At 37.7% G+C, this 12,381-nt stretch overlaps 1 protein-coding gene across 6 annotated transcripts in view; it reads right to left on the bottom strand.

Annotated features, from left to right (window-relative positions):
• Nucleotides 1-12,381, bottom strand: part of JMJD1C (jumonji domain containing 1C) — a 244,456-nt gene that overhangs the window by 160,864 nt on the left and 71,211 nt on the right. Inside the window, exon 1 of one of the 6 annotated variants that reach the window (XM_079793544.1) lies at nucleotides 2,250-3,397. The exons of 4 other annotated variants lie outside the window; for them this stretch is intronic. In XM_079793544.1, coding sequence (XP_079649670.1) covers nucleotides 2,250-2,321 — 72 coding nt within the window. In that variant the 5' untranslated portion in view covers nucleotides 2,322-3,397. Of the gene's footprint in view, nucleotides 1-2,249; nucleotides 3,398-12,381 lie in introns of those variants that run through there. One more of the 6 variants, XM_079793551.1, reaches the window with a different exon arrangement.

Here is a 12,381-nt window from a genome sequence, read left to right as displayed (position 1 = left end):
TCCCTAATCCCTTACTCTACAGATTGGTACCTTGTTTTTTTTCCTGTTCCTGAAACATACCATGCTCATTCAGCTCTTATGATAGAAGAGAAGCATAAGATAATTTTTTATTGCACTGATTAAAAACAGGAATAAAATAATGTTTGCAACCCAAAGCAATATCAAGAGAAAAGGAGAACACCAATCTCTGGAACCCCGTTTTAACTCTTTAAAGAAAAAAGGTCAGTGTCAGGGAGCTGGAAATGCTGTCACCAGCAAACCCAACAAACTGCCTCAGGCTAATATAAGTTGTCCTACTCTCAAATGTACATTACTTATCCAAACTCTATGAACTTTCTAAGAAACTTCATAACTATGCTTCCAAAGAATGTTGTAGACAAGTATCAATTTAGCAAGACCAACAATGAGTAAAAGAGTACTGAGAATTATTATCTATAATCTAAGACACTGAAGGTTTTAAATTCATATGAGAAAGTTATATAAGTGATTCCATAAAGCTATTATAGACTGGTAAAATGGTATTCAATACTCTGAATCATTACTTTCCAGGTCATACACTACAGCACAAAGAGCATATATTCTCTAGAGTTAGAACACTGAGACCATGAATGAAAAAATTTCTCTGATCCTTAGTTTTCAAATTAGTAAAATAGAGGTAATTAATACTTCAAAGTGTTGTTGTAAGAATTAAACCTGATAATGTAAGAAAAGGACTCAATAAGGTAACTGACACATGCTGGCTTCACTTTCTTTTTTTCTTTGACCTGAAAGTATAATACACTTCATATACAGAGAAAATGTCTAGCTAGAGATTTGTCACAATGATTAAGATTCCGTTATATTAAAATGTTATAAGGAGAAAGGACACATAAAATGCAATTATTCAGAAAAACAACAAATTTAATTTAAAAAGGAAATGGGTCAATTTCATTCTAAAGTGAGGAGGGGGGAGACAAGAATATACATACTAATATTTTTAATCTTCGTTTTTTAATTACCCAATGTCTAAACCACACTAATTTTTAAGATATTTAATATTTTGGCATAAATAAAAATGATCTCTTCACATAAAAAAACTAGAAAAACAAAATTTGCTATTGGAATAATAATATGGCTGTATAATTTATTTTTCAAACAGATAAAGAAGAAGAAAAATTAAGTAACGGAGACAGACGGCATCCAGAAATCCACGAATCCAAGGGTGACAACATGATAATTTGGGAATAATCAGAAGTAATAATATTTATAAATATGTAATAGAAATTATCCATATAGAATGTTTTCTTAACATTAAATTTTAAAGTTACATAGATGGAATCAATACATAGCAGTGGAAAGAAATGTCAACCATGCTATACTTGTTTTAAGTCAATTTTTTAGGAAATTCAACCCAAAATTGTAAGACTTTGCTATTTACCAGTTGCAATGATAAGAATCAATATATGATACAGTTCTTGTTCCCAGGGAGACATAAATCTTATTTTAAAAGAATTGCAATAAATATTTAGATAGCAATCCTTATAAAAATAATACCATCATACAGCTTTTGAAATTAAGAAGTTTTATGTAATACATGTATGTATATTCTCTCAATTCGTTTTTAACTTCTAAATTCCGTCAACACAAACCTATAAAGTAGATATTAGGTACTTTTTTATAGGTGAGAATGCAAAACCCAGAAAGAAAGATTTATCTAACATTTGGCAGAGCGAGAACTCAAACCTGAATCAAATTTTATAAAACCACATATAGCTCCAGAAGGAAATAGTAATCAATAAGGTGGATCGGAGATCAAGAAAGCTAAAGTTAATTTTTAATTATTTAGATGTCAATAATTCTAATAAGAAATGGGAAGAGATATTCCCTAAGAAAGTATGGACTCCAATAGTAAAAGAAATATCAACATTTTATTTCCCAGGACCTGATATACTTTAGGAACTTAATAAATGTGAGTGAATTGAATAAAGGTGATGAATGAGAAACAATATGGCTATATAGTTTCCTTATGTCAGATTTTAAAAGGACATATGGAAGAAAGGAAACATAGTTAAGAATATTTACAAATTAATATCATAAACCTTATAAGAATATTGTCAGAATAAACTAAACTTTATAAATAATACTAAAGAAAACAATACTAGCCCATTAGCTGCATAAATGTAAGAGGATGAACTAAGAAGAAACAAGAATATTGCATGGGAAAGATGATGTAATGTTAACAGATGCAGAGAGAATAAAGAACTACTCACACCTCCTCTTTTGCATCCATCTTCTCCACCAAGGAGAATTGAGTAGAAAACTGGAAAAGGTAGAAGAAACATAGTTATAAAGTAAATGAAGTTGAATGAGAAAAGAAGACAGTAAGAGAACACCCAGACACTTTTTAAATTAGTTTTTGTCTAATGAGTCTAAATAGTCACAGACCCAAATTAGGCATGCATCTCTAACGTAATCTGTAAAACATAATAAGAAAGGAAAACAATTTCTAAAATGCACTGATTCTGGAAATGGGGAAAACTTTTTAAAGAAAATTATATATTAGCCTAGCCAGAGTGCTCAGTGGTTGAGCATCGACCTATGAACCAGGAGGCCAGGGTTCGATATCCGGTCAGGGCAAATGCCTGGGTTGCGGGTTTGATCCCCAGTGCAAGGGGCAGCCTATCAATGATTCCCTCTCCTCGTTAATGTTCCTATCTCTCCCTCTCCCTTCCTCTATGAAATCAATAAAAATATCTATAATAATAAAAGCATAATATGCTAATTAGACCAGATGACCTTCCGGATGAAGCAGGTATTGTGAGGAAAGCCCGGGCCCCAGGTGCCAGCTGCCAGAGAGAAACCCGGGTCCCAAAGGGAAGCCGGTGCCGGCAGCCAGGGGAAGGAAGGCCTACTCTTGAACAAATTTCGTGCACTGGGCCTCTAGTATATTTTAAAAAGAAAATTATATATTAAAGAAACATAATTTGAGTTTAAAAGGCTCTTGACAATCCATTTATGTCAGTTTATATCTAGAGTATAAAAACTATTATTTGCAATGTGGCTTGTAAGCACTATAAAAGAAAAAGGTTACACCAAGAGCAAATTTTATTTCGCTACAAGTAACCCTAAACTTTCTTTAAAATATATCTTATTGATTTTTTTACAGAGAGGAAGGGAGAGGGATAGGGAGTTAGAAACATTGATGAGATAGAAACATTGATCAGCTGCCTCCTGCACACCCCTACTGGGGATGTGCCCGCAACCAAGGTACATGCCCTTGACCAGAATCTAACCTGGGACCCTTCAGTCCACAGGCCGATGCTCTATCCACTGAGCCAACCCGGTTAGGGCCTAAACTTTTTCTTTAGCAAGAAATTTATTCTTTTTAGGTAGACTAGTGTAACTAATACACTAGAAATTTTTAAAATTATGATATTGTGGGGAAAGAACTGAAAATATTTTTAGGAAAAAAATGAAAAATATAAGCTCATGAATAATATAGCACACCAGGGAACTCAGCTGGTAAACAAATTAACTTACAGTATTAACCAAGAACTAAAGTAAAACTGATTGAATCTCTTCTAAAGTAAATTTAGGTCTCTATCAATAGGGCTCTATCCTCATACTTTAATCAAGATAAAAAAGATAGAGTCAACAGGACTCAACATTAAGAGAATAATTTAACATGTTGGATAATACGATGAAGATTGCAAAAGATTTCAATAGAGCCCTAGCTGGTTTGGCTCAGTGGATAGAGCATCGACTTGCAGAATGAAGGGTCCCAGGTTTGATTCCAGTCAAGGGCACATGCCCAGGCTGCAGGCTTGATCCCCAGTAGGGCCCATGTAGGAGGCAACTGATCAAATGATTCTCTCTCATCATTGATGTTTCTATCTCTCTCTCCCTCTCCCTTCCTCTCTGAAGTCAATAAAAAAATATATATTTTAAAAAAAGATTTCAATAGATTAGTAAAATGGGCATAATAAAACTATACTAAAATAACAGCAATAGCAGTGGCAGCTGACCTTGTGTAATAAAAGAAGCTTAAGCTAAAGCTAGAATTTGGCAAAGCTGATGAACACTCCAATTTACAACAGAGAAGACCCAAAGATTCAAAAATGAGGGGCAAGTAGGACTAATAGGAAAAATGAGACTAGTCTGTTTCTTTTCCTGGCTTCAGCCTCTAAAGTGCCTCCCACTTTGGCAGAAAATGTGGGTTTTTTTCCTCACCCCTAGAAAAGGTTATCTTTGGGTCTCTGGATCAGGGAGCATATTGAAGCAAGCTGAAGGCAGACATTACTACTGAAACAGCGGATTAAGTGAAAGTTTACATAATGAAATGATGTTGAAAACCAACACCTTTCTCCCACTTCTAAATCTATTTTTACCTCATTGGGTGAAACTTTTGAGAGTTAGGGAAAAAGACTAGCAGATTTCTCTGGGAAACCTGACCAATTTACAATAAAAGGCAACTAAACACACAGACATTAGGTGTTCCCCAAAGAAATGACCTGATCTCTAAACAGACAAGATTATATAGCCAACAAACCCTGCCCACATGCTCAGAGCTCCCAATGTGCTTTTAAATATGAGTAGTCAGAATCATAAGATATTTCCTGCAAGTAAAACATCAAATACAAAACAGACAAAATAACACAAGAGAAAAAAAGTGACTTCAAAGAAAACAAGACTCTGAAAAGAGAAGAAAACATACCAAAATACTAATATAATATTCCCAATAAGAGAAACATAATCAAAACACAGAAACAGGATGCTATAAAAAAACTATCTGGAAAACAAAAAAGTTTTATAAAATTAAACTTTAATAGGAAAAATGAAAAATGCAATAGAAGCTTTAGAATATTAAGTTAAAAATTTTTTCCCACTAACTAGAACAAAAGGAATGTAAATGAGAAAAAATAAAAAGAGGACCATCATGGTCTCATACCAATACAAAAGTTCCAGAAAGAGAAAAATAATTAAAAATTAGAAAAGTGAAGAAACAATTCAAAAATAATTTCCTAGAACCTAAACTCAAAGTTCCCAGATTGAAAAGCAACTCCTCAAGAGCTAATAAGCACCATGGATGAAAAGAGATATATACATCTAGGAATGTCATTGTGAAATTTCCAAGCACAAACAACAGAGAAGATTCCACATGATTCTTTCAGATGACAGATCAAAAAGCAGAATGGCATGATTTTTCAAAAGCAAAACCAGAATCTGGAAAACATTAGATCAATACTTTCAAAATTCTTAGGAAAAATAATTTCCAATCTCTAACCCAGAATTCTATAACCAGTCAGAAATAAGTCAAGTTTAAGAGTAGAATATAGATACTTTCAGATGAACAAGCATCAAAAAATGTCCACACAGGCAGTCCTTTTAAAAGAAATTACTGGAAGATATATTCCACCAATAATACAAGAGACTATGTAAACCAAAATATGGAATCTAGGAAGAGTTAAATAAAAAAGACAAGGGAATCACCAGGATGATAGCAAAATAAGACCACAAGAGGTCTTAAGAGTGTCCAGATATAAAAGCCCCAGATACTAAAGATTAAGATAAAATTGCCAGGTTACTTAATATACATTTGAGTATACTGAGAGAATTTTACATAACTTGGGGAATATCTGATTAAATCTGTGACGAGTACACAGAACACTAAATAAAGGGGAGGAAATGCAAGGCAATTATTAACTCCCCCCCAAAATAAAATTATTTTTCAAGAAATTAAAAGTCAGCATATAGGCAACCAAAAATACTGTTTATATAGTCACGATAATATAAACATTAGGTACCCATTTAACCAAAACTGAAATATATTGTAAGCACATATGGAGGAATATCAGTTTATCAGGTTTTTACATTTTTACCTACTCTTGTTTGTTTTTATGTTCTGTCTTTCCTACCAAGCGTTAATATAAAAAAAAAAAATCACTAAAGTTTAATAAGTATCATTAGCATTTCAAAAGCATGATCATTGAGGAACCACAGTAAACCCTTGATTTTTCACACCTCGATTTAACGAACTTCGGATTTAATGGACAAAATTTCTGGTCTGTATGTCCTATGTGAAAATTAACACCCTGTTAATTTTAAAATGCTTTTAAACAAGATTTGCTTATAATTAAAGTAACTGGTTATTTATTGTTATTAACTCACTTGTTATTCTGAATACGTTTTAGCAAATAGGCAATATGTTGGGGAAAAAACACTAGTAATTTTGCCAACATAGATATTACATATCTACACTATAGTCTATAGATTAAAATCCAATGATAAACAATGTTCAGTGAATGATTAGCACATGATCATTCAGTATCACTTGAGTTAATTGGTTCTGTTGTCATGTGGCATGACTGTAGCAGTTTTAACTCCTGCCGGCCTATGTTTCCACATGTGTGAAGCCACACCCTAGCCATGTACAATTGTTTACTCACAGTGATTGGTGAATGTACAAATTTACTAGATCTATTCATTATAAATTTTAAGTTATAGTAATACATATTGAAAATTTTTCTACGGAATTAAATTTTTCATGCATAATTTTAATTACACAAACATGTCTACATAATTAAAAATAGGTAAACTAATTTGTCAATTTTTAACATACACATTCGGAAAACCAACTTTATTACATAATTGATTTTTGGTTTTAAGGGGCACCCCTCGCCCAAATTAGTCTGTTATATGGAGGTTTTACTGCACTTGTAACTGACACCTTGTTACATACAAAAATACCATGTACAAAAAGGAGGACCTATGTAATAATTTCAACAATAAAGATTTTTTTAAAAGAAAAAAATATATATACAGAAAGTTCTAAGAGGATAGACCCGTGGTCGGCAAACCGCGGCTCGCAAGCCACATGCGGCTCTTTGGCCCCTTGACTGCGGCTTTTCCACAAAATACCACGGCCTGGGCGAGTCTATTTTGAAGAAGTAGCGTTAGAAGAAGTTTAAGTGTAAAAAATTTGGCTCTCAAAAGAAATTTCAATCGTTGTACTGTTGATATTTGGCTCTGCTGACTAATGAGTTTGTCGACCACTGGGATAGACCATGTCGGAGATGCTTAGCAACATAGTACCTAGCACACAAGTCCCCAATAAGCATTGTTTGAATAAATGAAGAAAGTATTCACATAAAAACTCTGTATAATATATACATATGCAAGATTATGTGAAATAGATTTGCATTTATGATAAACCACTCCAAGCATTGTGATAGAATTTCATTAAAATTAGTATTTATAAAAAAAAACTTTTGCCGAAACCGGTTTGGCTCAGTGGATAGAGCGTCAGCCTGCGGACTCAAGGGTCCCAGGTTCGATTCCGGTCAAGGGCATGTACCTTGGTTGCGGGCACATCCCCGGTGGGGGGTGTGCAGGAGGCAGCTGATCGATGTTTCTAGCTCTCTATCCCTCTCTCTTCCTCTCTGTAGAGAATCAATAAAATATATTTAAAAAAAAAAAAACTTTTATCCTCTGGCAATATTCAAAGGTCTCACACCCTTTTGTGACTGCCTGAAAGCACTGTCAATTATCTATCTGAGAAATCAATGAATAATAAGATCCTAGGTACTCCCAATTTTAAATATTTTAAGCATTTATAGTAGTAAATGACCTCCAAATGCCATGACATATAACGATATGTTATTTCACCTAGTCACAAATTTAATCACATGTACTTTGTGGCTTTTGAAAAGAGAAAATAATTAGGTAAATGAACTTGGTTGAACAAAAAACATCCACAGTGCAACACAACTATGGATTTCTCCTAAATCAATACTTCTTCACAACTTTTCTTAAAATCTCAATTAGTCTAACATAAGCTAACATTTGTAAAGAAAAGTTAATGTTCATGAAGAAAATGAAAAGTGAAGAATGAAAATGATTATTTGTGAATATGGGGAGCACTGCAAATACCAAGGGCCATATTAAGAACTGGAAATATCTATATATATAAAAGGCTAAGTGACTGACCGTCCATCTGTCCGATCATCCAGCCGGTACAATTGACGTGCGCTGGCAATTTGAAAATAAGCATTGACTTGCGCATGCACAATACATATAAAGCTCTCACTGGCGCCAATTGCACGTGATGCCAGAATGCATCTGAAGATCAACTATTGGCACAACATACCTCTAAAGCTGAAAGAAAGCGGCAGCGTTGACAGAATATATCTGAAGACCAACTATTGGCACAACGTATCTCTGAAGCCAAAAGAAAGAAGCCGGCATTGTTGACAGAATATGTCTGAAGAATAGTCATTGACAAGTACTACCAATACTGGTAGAAACTGCCTTCATAGCGAAAATGAGGATGCAATTATTGAACACTAGAGGCCCGGTGCATGAAATTCATGCACAGGGCGGCGGGGGGGGGGGGGGGGGGGGAGCATGTCCCTCAGCCCAGCCTGCATCCTCTCCAGTCTGGGACAGCTTGCTCCCAACCACTTTCCTGCCTGCCTGCCTTCCTAATGGCCCCTAACCGCTTCTGCCTGCTAGCCTGATCACCCCCTAACCACTTCTGCCTGCTAGCCTGATCACCCCCTAACCACTCCCCTGCCAGCCTGATAGATGCCTCACTGCTCCCCTGCTGGCCCATTTGCCCCTAACTGCCCTCCCCTGCAGGCCTGGTCCCCCCCAACTGCCCTCCCCTGCTGGCCCTGTCACCCCTAACTGCCCTCCCTGCCAGCCTGATCATCTCTAACTGCCCTCCCCTGTAGGGCTGGTTGCCCCCAACTGTCCTCCCCTGCAGGCCTGGGTCCCCCCTAACTGCCCTCCCCTGCAGGCCTAATCGCCCCCAACTGCCCTCCCTTGCAGGCCTGGTCCCTCCCAACTACCCTCCCCTGATGGCCTGATTGCCCACAACTGCCCTCCCCTGGCGGCCATATTGTGGTGGCCATCTTGTGTCCACATGGGGGCAACCATCTTTGACCACATGGGGCAGCCATCTTGTGCGTTGGAGTGATGGTCAATTTGCATATTACTCTTTTATTAGATAGGATAGTTGTGGTGGAATGACTGTTACATGTCAATTTTGCCTATCACTAAATTTCTCTGATGATACTCAGGCCCTGGCCAGTGTGGTTCAGTTGGTTGAGCATTGTCCCATGCACCAAAAGGTTCGGGTTCCATTGCCAGTCAGGGTACATACCCGGGTTGCAGGTTTTCAATTCTCAGTCAGATGAGTATGGGAGGCAACTGAATGACATTTCTCTCTCCCATCCTCTTTCTCTCTCAAATCAATAAAAACATTTTTAAAAAATAGATACTTAGGTTTAAAACTTTTTGACTTTCAAATTCTGGGACAAATACTTTTAACAATCATTTCCTGCTTTAAAAATATCCCCTTTCAGGTTTTTATTACCCTGGATTCTGTTGGCTCCACACCTGCTACTAAATGATCTCATTTCCTATCCCTTCTTAGGTGTATTCCTACTCAAGGCCTTAATGTTCCCAAATTCTCTAAGTTCAGAGAAATTATACTGTTATATTGCTTAAACTATTCTCTTTGTCACTTCTCAAAATCTTAAATGAAACAGATACTCAAAATATGTTAAGGTAGCCCAGCTGGTGTGGCTTAGTGGTTGAGCATCAACCTATGAACCAGGAGGTCACAGTTCGATTCCGGGTCAGGGCACATGCCCAGGTTGTGGGCTCGATCCCCAGTTGGGGGTGTGCAAGAAGCAGCCAATCAATAATTCTCTCTCATCATTGATGTTTCTATCTCTCAATCCCTCTCCCTTCCTCTCTGAAATCAATAAAAATATATTTTAAAAAATATGTTGAGGTAATAACATTCTCATCCAACCTGTTTATTCTCAATGATACAGCTCCATGTAATAGTGTTTCATCTTCATCTCAAACAATGTACAAAACACATCATCTTCCCCTAATAAGCTCTCTCTCTCTCACATTCCTTATGTACCAAAAGGAATATTTTCTGTTTTCCTAGTGCAATCCTTGGGAATTTTCCCCCTTAATCATTCTTTTTTACTTAATTTCAGTCCTGTCTTCATAATCAGGCCCTACTTCATTCACATTCCTCATTACTGTCCTGTACTTTTTACTACCAATATCCTAGCTCAGTTCTTACTTACCTTTCTTATACAGTAAAACAGCACTGATAAGGGGCAGTAAACGTTTAAATACTGTTCCCACACTTAACAGTTGTGTGAACTTGGGAAATTATGTAACTTTTCTATGCTTCACTTTCCTTAACAGTGTAAAGGGGTTATATAGTTTTTGTGAGGATTAAATAAATTAACATATATAATTCAATACTGTGCCTCACATATAGTAAGCCCTACGTAAGCCTAAATGTTTCAAACTATTCTCTCTGCCTCCAATCACTGCCCCCCTCCCACCGCCCAGCTTACCTACTACTGACAGACTAATTTTCTTAGAACACTTTCGTCTTCCCATTTCATTCATGTAAGCTATAATGACTCCTTCTGAATCAAGATCAAACTTCTAAGTCTCACATTCATAGCTTTCCATTACCTAGTCCAGGAGTCAGCAAAATATAGCCCACAAGCCAACCACCTGTTTTTGTATATAAACTCTTAATGAAACACAGGCACCCTCATTAATTTATGCATTGTCTATGATGCTTTCTCCCTCTGTTATCAGAGTTGAGCAACTGTGACATAGTCCACAATGCCCACAAAACATAAAATGTTTACTAATTAGATTCTTTACATAAAATGTTTGCTGATCCCAGAACTAGTTCAGTCTCTTATCTGTACTATTCCATATATATATTCAAGCATGTCTAAAATAAAACTCATCTCTTTTTTTTGTATATTTGCTCCTCTCAAATTCCTTACACAGTATTATTGATATTTAAAAATATTTATTGAGAAATTATCACATGCAACACACTACTCTGGTAACTGGGTAGACAGCAGGGGACAAAAAGAAAGCCCCAACTCTCATAAAGCATATCTGCTTTTGGAGGGCAATAAACCAAATATTTAAAAAAATCATACATATAAATACATGTCAGTTGGTAATAAGTACTTTGAAGAAAATCAGAGTTGTCTAGGATAACAGAATGACAGAAGACTGGGGTGGTATTTGACTTTATTTTTTGGTATATTATCTCTATTTTTATATATACACTAGAAGCCCAGTGCACGAAATTCGTGCACTGCAGGGGGTTGTCCCTCAGCCCAGACTGTACCCTCTCCAATCTGGGACATCCCTCTCACAATCCAGGACTGCTGGCTCCCAACTGCTCGCCTGCCTGCCTTCCTGATTGCCCCTAACCGCTTCTGCCTGCCAGCCTGATCACCCCCTAACCACTCCGCTGCCAGCCTGGTTGATGCTTAACTGCTCCCCTGCCAGCCTGTTTGCCCCCAACTTCCCTCCTCTGCCAGCCTGGTCACCCCTAACTGCCCTCTCCTGCAGGGTTGATCACCTCCAACTGCCCTCCCTTGCAAGCCTGGTCCCTCTCAACTGCCCTCCCTTGCAGGCCAGGTGCCTCCCAACTGCCCTCTCCTGCTGGCCATCTTGTAGTGGCCATCTTGTGTCCACATGGGGGCAGGATCTTTGACCACATGAGGGCAGCTATATTGTGTGTTGCAGTGATGACCAATCTGTATATTACTCTTTTATTAGACAGGATAGAGGCCTGGTGCATGGGTGGAGGCCAGCTGGTTTGCCCTGAAGGGTGTCCCGGATCAGGGTGGGGTTCCCTTGGGGCGTGGAGCAGCCTGAGCAAGGGGCCTGTGGTGGTTTGCAGGCCGGCCACGCCCCATGGCAACCCAAGGGGAGGCCCTGGTATCTGGAATTTATTTTCCTTCTACAATTGAAACTTTGTAGCCTGGAGCGGAGCCAAGCCTGCTGCTCCCTCCTGGGCAGCAGCCATCTCTGTGGCAGTTAATTCACCTTCTACAATTGAAACTTTGTAGCCTTAAGCAGGTGAGCCCGGCCAGGGTGTGCGGAAAGCTTTGCTTCCCCTGTTGCCGCCGGCAACCCTGGCCTGCTCTCTCAAGCTCCATTCTGCCGCCATTTGTTTGAATTTGTTTACCTTCTATAATTGAAACTTTGTAGCTTGAGTGGAGGCTTAGGCCTGCAACGGCTATGGAAAGCTTGGCTTGCTCTGTTACCTGGGAAACCTTGCTCACTGTGGCTGTAGCCATCTTGCATACTCGCCCTGATTGGCTGGTGGGTGCGGCTTGGCTGGTGGGCATGGCTTATGTAGCGGAGTGATGGTTAATTTGCATATTGCTATTTTATTAGAGAGGATACTTATATCTTAGTTAATATAATTTTGTTTTTTCCATAACCATTTATCCCCCCCATACCCTCTTTATCTCCATCCCTTCCAGCCCCTCCAAACACCATGTGTCCAGGATTTTTCTTTTTTTTTAATTCTTTTTTTTTGCT

The sequence above is a fragment of the Cnephaeus nilssonii genome (assembly GCF_951640355.1).
Source record: "Cnephaeus nilssonii genome assembly, chromosome: 16".
Lineage (NCBI taxonomy): Eukaryota > Metazoa > Chordata > Mammalia > Chiroptera > Vespertilionidae > Cnephaeus > Cnephaeus nilssonii.
Note: the sequence above shows the minus strand (reverse complement) of the source record. Positions and strands in the feature narration are given on the sequence as shown.